We start from the raw sequence: 17,808 nt of genomic DNA, 5'->3' as shown, positions 1-17,808 counted from the left end.
AGGGAAGCAGCTGCTTGCAATAATTGGTCAAGCAAGGTGGAGGGCATGTGGTTAACCTGCTGGGTTTGCCTGCCGGCAAAAACGTTGGCTATCCTCCGTCTCTCTGGAGATGCTCAGACCGCATCTGTGTCTCCCCAAATAACCAGCTCTTCTGCTCGGAGAAGCGGAAGGATGATTGTGTCGGGGTTACAACGGAGGCAAGGGTGACAGAAGCCTCCGAGAAGAGATTCGTCCTAGGCTTCAGCTGCCAGCCACGCACCACCAGTCGTGCCCTGAACAATCGAGCGGATCTCCGCCGTCGAGCATCTGCTGTTAAACGGCCCTTCGCCGCCCCTCGAAACCACTTCAACAACTCATGTTAGCCGACAGCCCCCCCCCTGTTTCCTTTTGGCTGCCTTCCCAGTTTGCAGGGAAGCATGGCGACCACGTGGGCACGACTGTGCTGAACCGAAGGTCCCCCCGTTTGTGCTGAACCGAAGGGCTGATGGAGAAGTGGCCCATCGTCGGTCTGCCGTTGGATGGCAGCTTTCAATGAGTTTGTACAACCCTGTTTTTTTCTTAAAAGCGCCACGAAAGAGCGCTCGGCACAACCTGGTTTTCTGCCCTCAGAAGTCGAAAACATGGTTTGCAGCGGTGACGTTAGGATCGCAGGGCGGTCCCCAGACAAACCAAGTTACTCGTTGCTTACTCCGGTTTGCCTTTCAAAAATAAATGGGCTCTCTGGCCAGGCTAACTTCGAGGAATCAATCCATCCGCTCGTCCTGTTCTTTTTCTTCTACTTTGCCTTTTTTTAGTTTAAAAATCAATCCTTTTTTTTTTTCTTCAAAAGCTTCTATTTGGAGATGCCACAAGTTATTGCTTCAAAGCTCTCCCCTTTCATTTCGGGTGGTGGTTAGCGGCTGACTGAAAAGTCCCTTCTTCTTCTCCGCAGTTCTCCAAGGAGAAGTACATCCTCGACTCCTCGCCAGAGAAGCTTCACAAGGAGTTGGAAGAAGAGCTGAAGCTCAGCAGCTCCGACCTAAGGAGTCACGCCTGGTATCATGGCCGCATCCCCCGGGAGGTGAGAGCTTCTGGCCGAGAGGACCTCTGGCCAGCATGGGACCGGAAGTTGGGTTGATCAAGAGAATGGAAAGGAATCAGCTTGGGAAGTGGAGGGGGGGTATGCGGGTGGATCCCTCAACCTGGGTGTCTTAGATGGGTGGTACAAATGGAGGAACATGCAGTTGAATCTCTCCAGGATAGGTAGGCCGAAGGTATGTTACATGTGCTGCATCGCATGATTAATTGTACGGAGAAAATAATTGTGTGAGCAGGGGTGGGATTCAGCTGGTTTAGACCAGTTTTGGCGAACCGGATGCTAATTTTACATCTGTTTCGTCGAACCAGTAGTTGCAATGACTGGCTGGCCCCTCCCACCCCACCCCGCCCCTCTCAGTAGTTTCCACGCGGCCTGTTTTGGATGTGAGGTAAGTGCAGGGCCCGCGTGGAGGCTCTGGGAGGGCGAAAAATGGGAAGTTTCCAGCCTCCTGAGGGCCTCTGTAGCCCAGGGGAGGCCATTTTTGCCCTCCCGGAGACTCAAGAAAAGCCTCTGTAGCCTGGGGAGGGTGAAAAACAGGCCTCCCAGAAGTACCGGAAGTCCAAAAATGGGCCCATTTCCAGCTTCCAGAGGGCCTCTGTGGCCCAGGAGAGCCCGTTTTTGCCTTCCCAGCAGCTCGAGGAAAGCCTTCAGAGCCTGGGGAGGGCGAAAACACTCAGCCTCACCATGGAGCAGGAGGCCGAGTAGGCCACGCCCCATGACCACGCCCACCCAGCAACAGGGCAGAAAACCAGTTGCTATAATTTTTCAATCCCACTCGTGTGTGAGGAATGCAAATTAAGCTAAAAACTCTTTGGAGATGAGAGAATCACTGCTGGCTCCTGAATGGGCTTCCTCTCCCCAGAGGGATCCTCTATATTCTTGGGGTAACCTAGGATGCACCTCAATATTGGAAGCAGATACCCAGGGACAGGCACTTTTCAATGTTTCCAAAACCGAAGCAATGTACCAAATGTTTCTTATCCTGCTTCCTCTCCAGCATAGGGCCAGGCTTATTATTATTCTCTGCAGATGCTCAGAGGCCCTGCTGCAATCCTTGCACCTGCGCCCTGCCACTTGGAAGACTAAATAGCGCTAGCTAGGTTCCTCGGATAAAAACCCTAACACTGGATTATTATTATTGTTATTATTTAAGTTCCTCATTGATTTGCATTTATATTTATTAATCAAGTTGGTACCCATCTCAAGGAATGCGGTGGCTCAGTAGCAAAGACGCTGAGCTTGTCGATCGAAAGGTCGGCAGTTCAGCGGTTTGAATCCCTAGTGCCATGGAATGGGGTGAGCTCCCGTGACTTGTCCCAACTTCTGCCAACCTAGCAGTTCGAAAGCACGTTAAAAAAAATGCAAGTAGGAAAATAGGGACCACCTTTTGTGGGAAGGGAAGAGCGTTCCGTGAGCCTTTGGTGTTGAGTCATGCCAGCCACATGACCACGGAGACGTCTTCGGACAGCGCTGGCTCTTCGGCTTTGAAATGGAGATGAGCACCGCCCCCTAGAGCCGGGAACGGCTAGCACATATGTGCGAGGGGAACCTTTACCTTTACCTTTTATCCATCTCACCAAAGGGATTCCAAGCATGTAGGCCAGTTTTCCAAGCAGGGCACAGCAAGGCTCACCTCTTCATATCCCCATCTTTGATTGATTCGTTCTTTATTTATTCATAAAAAATATTTTCCAGGTGTCGGAAAGCCTAGTGCAAAGGAACGGGGATTTTTTGATCCGCGACTCGCTCACCAGCCTGGGTGATTACGTGCTGACTTGCCGCTGGCGGAACGAACCCCTCCACTTCAAGATCAACAAGGTGATGGTGAAATCCGGCGAAGGGCGCACTCACATCCAGTACCTCTTCGAGCAGGAGAGCTTCGACAACGTCCCGGCCTTGGTGCGCTTCTACGTAGGGAACCGTAAGCCCATCTCGGAACAGAGCAATGCCATCTTCTACTGCCCCATCAACCGCACCTTCCCGCTGCGCTACCTGGAGGCCAGTTACGGACTCGCCAATGGGAAGCACAGCAGCTCCCATAGCCACTCGGGACACAAAGGCGGGCACATCAAAAGGAGGAGCATCACCATGACGGACGGGCTGACCGCCGACAAGATCACAAGGAGCGATGGGTGTCCCACCAGGTAAAACTCTCGGGATAACTCCATTCTTGGAATATGGACGGGGTGGGGTGCTGTGGATTCGGGAGAACCTCTAGCTAAGGTTCTGTACAGTTCGGAGAACCCCCAAATCCTACTCCTGGCTGGGCCCTCCCACCCCTCCCCTCCCCTCCCCTCCCCTCCCCTCCCAGGAGACCCCACGCGGCCCGTTTTGGATGCAGGTAAGTGCAGGGCGCGCGTGGCGGCTCGGGGAGGGTGAAAAACAGGCCTATTGGAAGTTCAGGAAGGCAGGAAACAGGGCTGTTTCCGGCCTCCAGAGGGCCTCCGGAGCCTGGGAAGGCCGTTTTCGCCCTCTCAGAGGCTCAAGAAAAGCCTCCAGAGCCTGGGGAGGACAAAAACTCCCCCACCCCCGCTGTGGTGCTGGAGGCCAACTAGCCACACCCACCATGGCCACACCCACCCAGCAACTGGGCAGAGAACCCCTTACTAACATTTTTGAAGCCCAGCCCTGAATATGGAGGTTCCCTTTGCGCCCACGTCCCAAAAGGGCGATTGGGAAATTGTAGAGTCGAATCTTCAGTTTTGCAATTACTCCAGCTCCAACTGAAGGGGTTAAGGTGGAGAAAGAAGGCTTAGTTAATTCAACCAGATCGGAGCTTCTGCTTTTCAAGGAAATTGGGTTTTCTAGGTTACTATGTAGTTTCTTTTCTTCTTCTTTTTTCCCCAACGCTACCTGTCATAGCTGGGTTTCATGTCTCAGGCCCCCACGCTACAACTCTGCTCTGTTCTTTGGGGCGTGGGGGATTTTCACCCATTTTAATCTCGTCCTCCTTTAAGTGTCTCCTTGCCGCATCACCGGGACATCATCCGGAACTGCGCCGTCAGCGTGGATCAAATTCAAGACCTCCACTCCCCGATGTCGCCCATCGCCGAGACCCCAGCCACTCCAGCTTATAGCACTGGTAAGGCAGGGCATTGTCCGAAGGGGGCAAAAAACAGTGGGGTGTGTGAATTTATTTAAACCCTGCGTATATGTTTTCACCAATATAAAATAGAGGCTTAAAAGATTCAGAGTTTCAAAACACAATAGCTGTAACTGCATAATACCCAGAGGTGGGATTCATCCGGTTCGGACCAGTTCAGGCGTACCAGATTCTAATTTTACATCTGGTTCGCTGAACAGGTAATTGCAAAGACTGGCTGGCCCCACCCCTCGCAGGAGTCTCCACGCTGCCCGTTTTGGATGGAAGGTGAGTGCAGGGCCTGCACGGAGGCTCTGGGAGGGCGAAAAACAGCCTCCCAGAAGTTCCCCAAGTCCAGAAATGGGCCTGTTTCCAGCCTCCAGAGCCTGGAGGAGGCCATTTTTGCCCTCCCAGAGGCTCAAGGAAAGCCTCCGGAACCTGGGGAGGGCAAAAACACACCACCACCCCGCCGTCATGGTACAGGAGGCCGAATAGGCCATGCCCCATGGCCACGCCCACCCAGCAACTGGGCATAGAACTGGTTGCTAAAATTTTTCAGTCCCACCCTTGATAACACCCTTCATCAGATTCCTGAATTTTCTGGGTTTGTTGCAAACATCCAACTACGGGAATCCGCCTCAGTGACAAAATATGCACGCTGCGGACAGCGCGACACGACTTCAAGCCTTTCGTGCTCGCGTCGTGATCTCTCAGGCAAGAGTTTTTGGGGCCTCCGATGTTGCAACACCTGTTTTGTTATTTCCCTTCCGTTGCTCCACCGGTACAGAAAAGCAGTCGGTCTGACCACAAATACACCGGTCAGCTGGGTGCTTGCAGGATGCTGAACCACAAAGTTGCTAGCTGAAGTTCATTTTTTTTTTTTAAGCTTGCGAGAATGCGGCCTCCAGGTTTCCTCTGACCCAGATAAGCTCCTTGTTTTAAAGAAGCAGGCAAAGTAATTTCATCATAGGGGGAGCAGAGGTGATGAACTAAATTGTAATCGTCTAACGGTGACTTGCAAGATGTCATTCTTTTCTTTGGACACTTTAATTTTAAAATGCACTTGCAGTCGTGGCCAAAATTGTGGAAACCTTTTGGGAAAAGTGTATTTTTGAAATTTGATGGCTAATAACACCACTTTTTTGGGGGGGGGGGAGTTTCAAGATAATCCTATTCCATTGCTGGAATGGCCTGGGAATAGCCCAGACCTTAACCCAAGTGAGAATCTATGGATTTTCCGACTAAAGAAACTGGTTAGTCAGAAGCGACCCAGCAATAAAACCCAGTTAATAGAAGCCATCGTTCAATCTTGGTTTCACATGATAACAGATGCAGAACTCAAAGACTTGGTTCACTCCCTGGGAAGACGTTGTAAGGCCGTCATTCTTGCTAAAGGTTACCCAACTAAGTATTAACTGATATGGGGATCATTTTTGTATATCTCATTTTTTCTATGGGGATCATTTTTGCATATCTCATTTTTTCTATGGGGATCATTTTTGTATATCTCGTTTTTTCTATGGGGATCATTTCTGCATATCTCGTTTTTTCTACGTGTTTCACTTTTCTTCTTTATACTGTAACTGCTATTCTAATAGCAAATCCTTCATAAAAGTGATTGCATTACATCCTTGATTCAATTATCTTTCCATTGATATATAATTTTAGGGTACTACTCTACCCCCCAAAAATAATGTTATTAGCTAGTTTTAGAAAATACACTCTTCCCAAAAGGTTTCCATAAATTTTGCCCACTACTGTAGACCAAACAGCTCTTCCAATTGGCTATTCTTTAGAAAAAGAACAGAAATCATGCAGGAAATGTGATTATCTTAAAAATTAAGAGCTGAATCCAGAAGGCTCCAGTTTCTATATCTTTAAGCTCTTTTGGCCATCTGCACTTATGAAGATATAACATTCGTAACTTGACCAGCTGAACTGACTCTTCCATTTATCTTTTTGAAGGTTTTTGAAGAGTCCTCATTCTCAGAACTACTAAGTGTACTCAGCTAGTAGCAACACCACTTTATGCACATATCACGGGCACAAAATGCCTCTCGGTGCTTCAATTTCATGTGCATGCACTCCTTTCCAAAACCTTGCACAACGTCGCGCCGAGCCGAGTCATTCTTGCAGGTTTGACGGCTTGCAAATATTCAATCTGTGGGACAAACGAGCTTCTCTGCTTCTTTATTTTTTTGCAGTTACTCATCTCAAACCACAAGCGAGCCAAGCTGGCAACGGTGCCACCCCGTCGTCCCCGGTCATCCGACGCTCTAGCGAGCCGCAGCTATGCCAGGGGAACGGCAGTAAGAGCGAGCTGTCGGACAGCCCCCACTCGACCCCTTCCCACGGATGCTCCAGGGCATCCCCTTCTCCATCTGCCAGCAGTTACAGCGACCCAGATTCCGGACATTACTGCCAGCTTCACCCGCCTTCTCCAGTCCAGTGGGACAGGCCAACACCCGACAACAAAGTAATGCCAACCAAGAGCTACGTGGAGAGGCTAAAGGGAGACGAATGCCAGCGAGGGTTTGTCCTGAACGGCTCGGAAGGAGAAGCAGGGTCCAGAAAGAGGCTGGAGCAGGACATGGCGGGTTTTGTGATCCCGGTGGTGGAAAGGACATCCTCGTTCAACCCCGCCCTGTTCCACTCCTTGCTTATTCCGGGAGAAAACAAGCCTTTGGAAATGATGGTGCTGAAGAAGATCAAGGAACTGCTCGCCGAAGGGGACGCGAGGACTCTCGCCAAGCATATCACCCACGTGGATTGCCTGGTACGGGGATGTGAGGACAGCGGGAGGGTGTTAAGGATGCTCGATAAGAAAAAGGTGGGGATGCGCCGGTCTGATCCTTTTCACAGCCAATATAACTTGTGTCAGGCGATCCGCTTGGTCGCCTCTCCGCAGGGGAGACGTCGCGATCTGCACGTCAGCAGAAAGTCCAATTCAGTCCCGCTCGGAAAAAAAAAAATCCACGAAATTGCTAGAGAGAAGGGATTGCACGATCCCAAGCAAGGAAGAAGAGGGCAAATCTAGGCAGATAAGAAATAGTTTGCTATTTATTTTTATTTTTTTTAAAGAATCTCTCTTTTGATCTGGTTTGAAGCCACATCTCTGTAGTTGTCGCTCAGCCATTTCTCCCAAGCGTTATCTTTTACTCCAAGTACTGGTTCGAGTGCTTGTGGTGGGGGTGTTTTTTTGCCCATCTCTTGCCTTCTGGTCTTTTCTTTTAATCAGAGGCAAGTGTGCTTGGAAAGGAGGATAGGAATAAAAAAAGGAAAGCTGTAGAGGTTAAGATCCGGGCTAGAAACTGGGGTGGGAGGGGTTGGGAATTCTAGTTCTCCCATAGGGCTGGTGTCTTTGAGTTATTTTCTTTCAGCCCAACTGGTGGCAAAGATCGCTTAGGATTGTCTTTTTGGAGTCAGGGGGTCATGGTGGCTCAGTGGCTAAGATACTAAGCTTGTCGATTGAAAGGTCAACAGTTCAGCGGTTCGAATCCCTACTGCCGCGTAATGGGGTGAGCTCCCATTACTTGTCCCAGGTTCTGCCAACCTAGCAGTTCGAAAGCACGTAAAAAATGCAAGTAGAAAAATAGGGGCCACCTTTGGTGGGAAGGGAACAGCGTTCTGTGAGCCTTTGGCGTTGAGTCATGCCGGCCACATGACCACGGAGACGTCTTCGGACAGCGCTGGCTCTTCGGCTTTGAAACGGAGAGGAGCAGCGCCCCCTAGAGTCGGGAACGACTAGCACATATGTGCGAGGGGAACATTTACCTTTACCTTTTTTGGGGGGGTCAGATCTACTCAGCTTCTCTATCTGCCCAGAATACATTGCTCCAGATAAATCAACTTCCAGAAAATTGGGGGAAGACTTTTATTGTAGGATTTCTCTCCCCATTATGGTGCCAAAGTCAGTTTCATCCCACCCACCCCGTATTTTTTAAAGAAAAACTGAAGTCTTTTTTTTCTTCTGAAGAGCATTTGTCAGGGAGAAGTTTTAACGCTGGGGAATAGCCCTTGGAGAGTTTTCTTTTTGGATTTTTATACAAATATTTTTGTTCATTGCGGTGGTTTCTCCATGTAAGGCTCTCCTGAATCAGGGGGGGAATAATAAATCTGTGATAATGCCAATTTAAACGTCCTTCTCTCCTTCTCAACCTTCCTGTTACCGGCTAAGAAACATAACAGCTTCTCCAAGACATATGAAGGGCATCAGGTTTGGAGAGAGGTTCATTTAACGTAATCCTTATTGTCTCTTGGGGTCCTCTCCTTCCCTTAGGACTTTGTAGCGCTAGCGATGTCATTATTTCACTTAGTGACGTCATGCTATCTCTATTCTTAAAAGGGGAACGGGATGAGACCTTGTTTTTTAACTTGAATCGAGCACGCGAGTCGTTGGAGTCATGGATGATTGGAGAGAAGTGTAAACGGGGTTTCCTGATCGAGGAAGGCATCCAGGGGTGGGCTTCAAAAATTTTAGCAAGGGGTTCTCTGCCTGGTTGCTGGGTAGGCGTGGCCATGGTGGGCGTGGCCTAGTCGGCCTCCTGCACCACAGTGGGGGGGCGTTTTTGCCCTTCCCGGGCTCCGGAGGTTTTTCTCGAGCCTCCGGGAGAGCAAATATGGCCTCCCCAGGCTCCGGAGGCTGGAAACAGCCCCATTTTTGGCCTTCCCGAACTTCCGGTAAGTCTGTTTTTCACCTTCCCTGAGCCTCCTCGCACGCCCTGCATTTACCTGCATTCAAAATGGGCGCGTGGGGACTCCTGGGAGGGGAGGGGCTGGGTGGGCGTGGCCAGCCAGGAGTGGGATTTGGGGCTTCTCCGAACTCCACAGAATCTTAGCTAGAGGTTCTGCCGAACCCCTGCGAAATTCCTCCCCCCCCCACGAGCAGCCCACCCCTGAAGGCATCCCAAATAAAAAGATGTATCTGCCACGATTGCAAAGAGAAAAAAAGGAAGGAGCCATTTTTTTCCCCCCAGCGCGTCTTCATCCACAATTCGTGGCCTGCAAATTTACTTTTTATCGCTGCAGAAAGACAAAGAAGGGACAGGAGAAGAGGCAATCCACTTCAGGAAGGATCACAGTGCAATTATGTTGGGGAATCCTTAAAGGCGCATAGAGACTCTTGATCTGGGTCAATAGAACACAGCATGCCTTGCAGAAGAAACTTTGGTTCTATTTTATTTATTTATTTATTTTGCTGAAGCAATGATTCCTCGATACGATTTGACTCGACAGCACAGGGCAAATCCTCCTGGCAGCACGAAAGCACGGAAAGGCGAGATAGGGAAAGCAAAATTTATTGCAGTCATTAGGATTCCCGTTTTTTTCCCCCCACTGTTCTTTGCGGAGGTTTTCCCCCCCCCTCTCCATTCAAGGACCCCGGAGAGATTAAACCACTTCATCCTCTTTGTTGCAGGTTGCTAGGATACTAGGGGTTACCAAGGAGATGCAGAGGCTCATGGGAGTCAGCTCAGGGATGGAGCTGCTCACCCTGCCCCACGGACATCAACTTCGGCTGGATTTGTTGGAAAGGTAAGCGTCGACAAAGCAAAAAATTTTTTTAAAAAAGAGTCGAGAAGTGATGGAGAAAGAAGGGGGGGCAGATCTGCAAAGTTGGTTTCCACCTTTTTTAGATGGGAGAATTTGGCGATTTGAACGGGACTTGATTGCAAGTTTCTAGTCCTCAACTACTCAAAAGTCCTTGAAAACATCTCGTCGCACAGAATCCAGCCATACATGGCTGCTAAACAAGGTTTGATGGCGGCTTCTTTCCCGTTACGCCTTAGGTTCCACACCATGACCATCATGATCGCGGTGGATATTTTGGGGTGCACCGGCAGCATGGAGGAGCGGGCCTCTCTTCTGCACAAGACCATTCAGCTGGCGGCCGAGCTGAAGAGCACCATGGGCAATATGTACAGTTTTGCCGCCGTGATGAACGCGCTGGAAATGACCCAGGTATTTACCGGGGCTGCTGTGAGGAGGAAAGCTTCACAAGAATGTGGAAATCTAAGGGGGACCCAGAGTAAAAATTCTGGAACATCTTAAGAGAAGCTCTGCCTAGTCTCCACTTAAGTCATCATTATCTTTTAATGACCTTGCGAGGTGGAGTCTAGGTAACTGAATGGAGCTGAATATTTACTGGCTGGATGCCTTTCCTGTCGCCAATGCGGAGTTATATTCCGCAGATATAATCTCAAGGTGCCCAGAGAGCGAAATATCTGCCTCTACCTAGGATCGAACTCACAGCCTCTCGATTGTGAGGCGAGGCTTCCACCTCTAGGCCACCACATCACTCTAGTCTTCGCTTAAGTGTCACTCCAAATTCTTATTTTTCTTCCCCTCCCCGCATTGCTGAGCTTATTCTTGCACGGGCCTCTTATATTCTGAGGAAAAGACCCTGCCACCCTCCTCAAATGCTATTGGCTGGGTTGTCCTTATGGCCCCCAGACCAGAGGTATTATTATTATTATTATTATTTATTGAATTTCTATACCGCCCTACTCCCGAAGGACTCAGGGCAGTGTACAGCCATGAAATAAAACACATAGATATACAAAATTTAAAATCAGATAAAATGAATTAAATAAATTTGGCTGAATTAATACCCATAATTTAAAATACCCATAATTTTAAAATACATTAAAAATTTAAAATTTACACTTAAAAGGGAGAAGATTTAGGCGAGGCCCGCTTGATGAAATAAAAGCGTCTTCAACTCACGGCGGAAGGTGCGCAGATCCGGGATCCTCCGTATCTCTGGGGGGAGCTCATTCCAGATCGTCGGTGCCCCCACAGAGAAGGCTCTCCCCCTAGGGGCCGACAGCCGACATTGTTTGGCCGACGGCACCTGGAGGAGCCCTTCTCTGTGGGAGCGTACTGGTCGGTGGGAGGCTATTGGTGGTAGCAGGCGGTCCCGTAGATAACCAGGTCCTAAGCCATGGAGCGCTTTAAAGGTGGTAACCAGAACCTTGAAGCGCACCCGGAAGACCACCGGGAGCCAGTGCAGCTCGCGCAGGAGAGGTGTTACATGGGAGCTCCATGTTGCTCCCATAACCACCCGCGCGGCCGCACTCTGCGCCAGTTGGAGCCTCCGAGTGCACCTCAAGGGGAGCCCCATGTAGAGAGCGTTGCAATAGTCCAGACGAGAGGTGACGAGGGCATGAGTGACTGTGCGTAATGAGTCCCGATCTAGAAAGGGACGTAACTGGCGAATCAGGCGAACCTGATGAAAAATCCTCCCGGTCACGGCCGTCAAGTGCTCTTCTAAAGACAGCCGTGAATCCAGGAGGACGCCCAAGTTACGAGCCCTATTGTTGTATCTTGCCAGGTTAGTGTCGCTGACCCACAACTGGCTATTTCCCCTTATCCTTTTGTCCTTCAGATCTCCCGCCTGGAGCAAACCTGGATGGTTTTACGCCAGCGTTACACAGAAGGTGCCATTCTGTACGAGAAGAAGCTGAAGCCATTTTTAAAGAGCCTCAACGAAGGAAAAGGTGAGCCGGGCAGCTTTTTGCGTATAGATTTTTGCACACCTGATGAGCAAACTCCATTCTTTAAGGAGTTCAAAGAAATGTATTTGCAAGGAGCAGAAGTTTTATACTTCTTCACTGTGCCTCTTAATTGTGTACACGCATGTGCATTCTCGTTTTTTATTATCAATTAGAGCTTTTTTTAAATATATAAAATAAGGGTAGTCCTTAATTCACACTGGAGAAAGTGGGGTGGGAATGCAATCGAGGTATCTTCAGTTGAAATGAAATTATCGGGATCTGCCATTTCTCGCCTAGTAACCAGTGGATTTAGGACTCACTAACATAGCCCTTAAGTTTATAAATTTTGGGGGAAAGTTGCAATTAGGAACAATTTAGGAAAAAAAGAAACATTTGTATCTGAAGAGGAGACTTTGTAGATCAATAACAAAGTAGAAGTATGAAGGAGATCTCATCCCCGTCCCTGTCCGTCTCTTAGTTCTGGTTTCAGCATAGTTTTAAAATCTTAAATCGGTGTGGTTTTAATATTTTAATTTATTTTTCTACTTGTTTTGTAAGGCGCCCAGAATCTCCCTATATAGGGAAGATAGGTGGCATAAAAATGCAATAAATAAAGGCAGAAATGTGCGTCCCTCCTGCAAATCCTCCTTCAAATGTTGCCTCCAAGCTAGTATTACAGATGAAGCCTGACCAGGAGGAGACAATGTAAAGCAGCGATGGCGAATGTTTTCGGCACCGGAGCACTGGAAACCCGAAGATCAGTTGCGTGTGTCTGTTTTTTTCACCAGTTTTGGCTGTTTTGGGGGGCATTTTCAGGCAGTTTTCAGGCTGTAAACTGCCAGAAAACCTGCCAGTTTATTATATGAATAATCAGATAGATACTGCCAGAAAATGGACTGAAAAACAGCCTGAAAAACGGCCTGGAAAATGGCCCAAAAACCAATCCAGAAAATAGCCCAAAAATAGCCCGAAAAACACCCCCAAAAGGCCTGAAAATCAGCCTGGTTTTTGGCCATTTTTAAGGCTGTTTTTCAGTGCTCCGGTGCTCGTGAAGAGTAGCTGGCAAATGCGCCAGAAATCAGAAAAGCAGCTGGCGATGGCGCACATGCCCAGAGAGGTCTCTGCGTGCCACCTCTGGCATGCGTGCCATAGGTTCTCCCTCACAGATCTAAAGAAAGTTAAGCATACTGCACCCCCAAATGTTTATCCAGAAAGCCCCAAAGACCCTCTAAAATTTTGAGAAGCAGAAGCTCGCGGGGGGGGGGGGGGGGAAGAAAGCTGACCCTGGCAACCCCCGTCTCTTTCTCCTTCCAGAAGGATCACCTTTATCTAACACCACCTTCCCACACATTGTGCCTCTCATCACTCTACTGGAAAGAGACACGGTGCTGCCAGACCACCCTGAACCCTGGGAGAACCTGGATAACAGCGTGGAGATAGTTATGGCCCATCTGGAAGCAGCGCGCACGGTGGCTCACCACGGGGGACTCTACCACACCAATGCGGAGGTGAAGCTGCAAGGTATGCGATACGGGCTGAAGCCCACCTGAGAGGTGGGAGAATTAAGTCTGTGGGCCAGTGGTGAAATCCTCCGGGGTTTGCCACTGCACGGTGTGCATCAAATGCACGCTTCGCACGGAAAAAGGAGGATTAAGAAGGTAAGTAGAAGAGTAGAAGAGGGGGGGAACAGCTGTGCCGCACGATTTAGATTCCTTGCTTTCTAGCAAATATAAATCACGCGGCACAGCTGATCATCGGAAATACCGGGTTTTTTTACTACCGGTTTGCCCGAACCGATAGCTTTTATTACTAACGGTTCACCCAAACCGGTGCTAACCAGTAGCATTTCACCCTTGCTGTGGGCCACAAAGGAACACAGGGCACTGATGGCGGAGGGAGAGAAAGAAAGGAGGGGAGAAGTCCTAGAAGAGGCCGCGGGGCAGTTTTGAGCAGCTACAGGTAACATAAACCCTGCTCCTTGTTAGAGAAGAAGCAAAAAATAAGTGAGATATGGGGTGCTTTGTAAAAAGAGGGAGCGTTGCAAGATGGACATGGGAAAGATTTGGCTTTCAGGGCTGTGAGAAAACGTCTCAAAACTGTAATCATTTCGGTGGGATTTCACAATCGCTAACTTCAATGTGATTTTATATATCTATGTAGCCCAAAGTGGCAAGATGGGTGGGTCAACAAATTTAATAAATAGCCTTGGTTTTGTAGCTCGGCCTAAAAAAAATAAAAGGCCATCCGAGAAATAAGTGGGCATGACTACGGCCAGACCCCCCCCAGAGAAGCAGTAAAGCAAAAAATGCTTGCGGCAGAGAAAATATTAATTAAAAAGTTTGAAAAGGAAAGAAACGTTTGAAGGAGAAGCTTGCTAGCCACTAGAGGGCAGGATCCAGATAGAAGTGCACCCGGTGGAAATTGCAGATCGTTTCATAGGAGTTTGATGCTGTTTCCTCCACTCCTAAAACTACAAAATGGTTGGTGGTGACCCAATCATGGCATATAAACTCTAATTAATGGGTAGGATGTGACTTTAACAGTGGCAGTTGAATCACAGGGTATTGCATTGTGTTGTGAGGACACACAACCGATCAGCTTAAGTGGCATAAATTCTATTTACAGCAAGCTTAGTTGATTAGCCCGTAGGCCAAATAAGAATAGAGTTCCAGACACAAATTATTAATAAAATCCTACTCCAAGTTGCTGATATTCGTTTGAATAGGGACAGATAAGCATAACTGACGAGTCATGCTGAAAACTTTCTTTTCCAAACTTTTGCACTGCAGGGTATATTCTAATGAACTAACACAGATTTCTTGGCTCCCCAGCAAACATGGTTGTAAAAGAATATTGTTAACCTTTGGACATATTGTTCTTCCATCGCTTGAAACCTTTCCAAGGAAATATTGCATTCGGTCAATCCGGGCATTTTATATTACCCAAATCCAGCCTGTGCTAAATCTGGGCAGAGATCCAAGACGCCAAAGGTGCCCAATTCCAACTTTGGAAATGCTAAACCATTAACGGCCAAATAAAGAATTCTCCGATTAGCAAGGATAAAAGAAGTCGATTATAGGGGGGGGGAAAGAGAGAGAGAGAATTCAGATTTACTTAATGCAAAGTTACGATTTATGGAGGATGAGGAAGAATTAATCCATCACTTGGCCACCCTTTTTTGCCCAGGAGATCAACAGTTGATTTTAAAGAAAATCGGAATAATTAGTTCAATGTTGAAATCGGGAATGAATGCAATAGGAAGTTTGAAGACTCTGCTCCCCTCTTCTGTGGAATTGTTATCAAGCTCGGTATCTGAAAGCAAATCCCCAACAAATAAAAGGAGAAGGCGTGCTAGTCCAAAGTAAAAAGTAAAGATACTCAGCGGGATGTAACAGGACAAGTCCAAATTAACCATCCAGTACAACCAGATAATAATGATCAGAATCCTTGTTCATTGGTAGAAATGCCAGTCTTAGAGCAAAATACAGGGGAATACTAGCAATCAAGATAAAGAAAACCAACAATTACAACTTACGAGGAGGAATGTTGAACGTTACAATAATTGTGCTTACACAGGAGGTATCGTCAATATTGATCCAGCTCCAAAAACAAGTTGACGTTCATTAGCCTTATTTATTCCCTAGTCAATCAACCCAAGTCAGAATATCTTGCTTTCAGGAGCCCTATACAAATTATGACTTGGAACATAGCTGACTATACAATGAAGATCAGTTTTCGTATTTTTTAGCTGTGAAATTTAGACAGGAGGAATTTTAATTAATTAATTAATTAATTCATCTTTCTTTAATTGTCAAAGTCAATCTATTCATTTCTGCATAATCCAATGTTTTCTTAACTACTTCACCCTCTGTAGGAATTTTCTCTGCTTTCCATCTTTGTGCAAATACTATCCTCGCTGCAGTTATTATATGAATAATCAGATATATATTTTCTTTACTAAATTTCTCTGGTAGGATACCCAATAGGAACAGTTCAGGTTTTAAATTTGTATGTTGTTGTATCATTTCTTCCAACCATATTTTAACTTTAATCCAATAGTTTTTTGCTTCTGGAATGTGTACCACATATGATCCTGGTATCTGATGGCATTTCCAGCATCTAGCTGATTTATCTTTAAACATTTTTGCCAGTTTTGCAGATGCTGTGTGCCATCTGTAAAACATTTTATATTTATTTTCTTTATATGCTGTGAACATTGTTAATTTGTAATTCCTTTCCCATAATTGTTGCCATTTATTTTCAAAGGTAATCTTCAGATCTTGGGAAGCAAGGATAATAGCAATAGCAATAGCACTTAGGCTTATATACCGCTTCATACCCTTACATATATTACTCAGTCCACTCAAGTAGCATGCTAGATCTCTTCTGTGTATCAAGAGATAAAGTTGATCTCGGTTACGCATACATTTTAGGTGATGAAAGTGAACAAAGAATCTAAAAATGTAAACTTGTCCAGCTGGGCAGGATTTTAACTGTATTCTCGTCTCTCTGCAGGGTTCCAACCACAAGCAGAACTTTTGGAAGTCTTTAGCACCGAATTTCAGCTCCGGCTCTTATGGGGGAGTCGGGGGGCCGAAAGCAGCCAGAGCGAGCGCTACGAGAAGTTTAACAAGGTCCTCACCGCTCTGTCCCACAAATTGGAGCCAGCAGTGCGTTCGAGCGAGCTGTAGCTGGACAACGACGAGGGGGGGAGGGGAGATTGCAACCAATGCACCTGCAGCTTGCTTTCTGGCAACTGGGGGGGGGTGCCTCAAGCAATGGGACTGTTTGACCGAAAGGGAAGCAGCTGAGCCCCCCACCCCCACCCCAAAAGGGCCTTTCCAGCATGAAATACTGACAATCACCGGGTTGACTTTGTTCCTGCAAAACTTGACAACGACCGAGTTCCTCCAGGAGAGACCATGGCTGATTTTGCAAACCAGGGACAACAATGCACCGATCAAGCATGTTAGATACTGTATCAGCCATGCAGATTCGTATTGAAGATTTGCAGTGGGGTTCACGAAAGAGGCAAAACTTCTGAGTTAAAATTCAGTACAGATTCATAGCCAAGTTTCATGCCCGGGTTTGGTGCCGCACGGTGGGGTTTGAAACAGTGGTGAAATCCAAATTTTCTTACTACCAGTTCTGTGGCTTGGTGGGCGTGGCAGGGGAAGGATATTGCAAAATCTCCATTCCCACCCCACTCTGAAGCCAGCCAGAGGTGGTATTTGCTGGTTCTCTGAACTACTCTAAATTTCCGCTACCGGTTCTCCAGAACCTGTCAGAACCTGCTGGATTTCACCCCTGGTTTGAAACCAAAAGTGCAGGAATCTTCTCCCTGGCTCATCCCATTACTTTGAGGTTCCCCTGTTCTCTTCTCCATCACCATGGAGTAGAGCAATTTACACCAGCTTTGAGGGTTTGGGGGGGAGCTGATCAGGGTTTGTTTAGTTCCCCCAAAACCTCAAAAGGACCTGGGTGACAAGGCACACCCACAAACAGTAAAACAACTCCAAAATTTAGCTTTTCTATTTTCATGGGCATCTCTGATCATCACCAACATTCATTCTACACCCAACTTAATCCATCAACCATAAACCACCCAACGAAGCCCCATGACAAGATAGATAGTAAATAAATTTAATAATACATTTTTAAAAATCAGGTAAAGTTAGGCCACTGCCATCTTCCTTTCCAGATACCCAAAGCCTCCAATTTCAGTCCTTTCATTGATGCCAAGTAACATTCCTTTATTTTCTTTTTCCTTTCCTTCTCTTTTCCTTTCTTTTTTTTGCTTCCCTTCATTTTGATGCAGGGAATGAGGGTTGTTTTGTAAATTTAAAAAAAAAATCCATATGGGGTGTATATGTACGTATAAATATATATATATACATATGTATTCAGATCTCATGTGTAAATAATTGACATTGTTCTTTTGGGTCTTGTAAATGAATGTACAGATACAATGGACTGTGTTTCCTCAATTCTTGCATACAATAAACTTTTATGCTTTTTTTCTTCAAAAAGGGTTTATGGTGGGCTTAAACATACTTTCTCACTGCTGCATTTGTCTTTTTGAAATGAGCTATAAAAATTTATTTAGGAAGAATGGAACAGTGCACTTTTGAAATAAGAACACATTGGAAAATGCA

The 17,808-nt window shown here is 47.1% G+C and overlaps 1 protein-coding gene across 4 annotated transcripts in view; it reads left to right on the top strand.

Annotated features, from left to right (window-relative positions):
* SH2D3C (SH2 domain containing 3C) overlaps positions 1–17,682 on the top strand; it is a 55,499-nt gene extending 37,817 nt beyond the window's left edge. For all 4 annotated transcript variants that reach the window (XM_087879528.1, XM_034438711.3, XM_087879529.1 and 1 more), the window contains 9 exons: positions 932–1,060; positions 2,774–3,222; positions 4,036–4,160; positions 6,365–6,936; positions 9,577–9,692; positions 9,947–10,118; positions 11,545–11,656; positions 12,968–13,174; positions 16,169–17,682. In XM_087879528.1, coding sequence (XP_087735654.1) covers positions 932–1,060; positions 2,774–3,222; positions 4,036–4,160; positions 6,365–6,936; positions 9,577–9,692; positions 9,947–10,118; positions 11,545–11,656; positions 12,968–13,174; positions 16,169–16,344 — 2,058 coding nt within the window. In that variant the 3' untranslated portion in view covers positions 16,345–17,682. The remainder of the gene's footprint in view (positions 1–931; positions 1,061–2,773; positions 3,223–4,035; positions 4,161–6,364; positions 6,937–9,576; positions 9,693–9,946; positions 10,119–11,544; positions 11,657–12,967; positions 13,175–16,168) is intronic.
* Positions 17,683–17,808: the final 126 nt, after the last annotated feature.

Source organism: Pantherophis guttatus, chromosome 16, assembly GCF_059756535.1.
Source record: "Pantherophis guttatus breed Tessera chromosome 16, ASM5975653v1, whole genome shotgun sequence".
Taxonomy (NCBI): domain Eukaryota; kingdom Metazoa; phylum Chordata; class Lepidosauria; order Squamata; family Colubridae; genus Pantherophis; species Pantherophis guttatus.
This window is presented reverse-complemented; position numbering and strand designations above follow the sequence as displayed.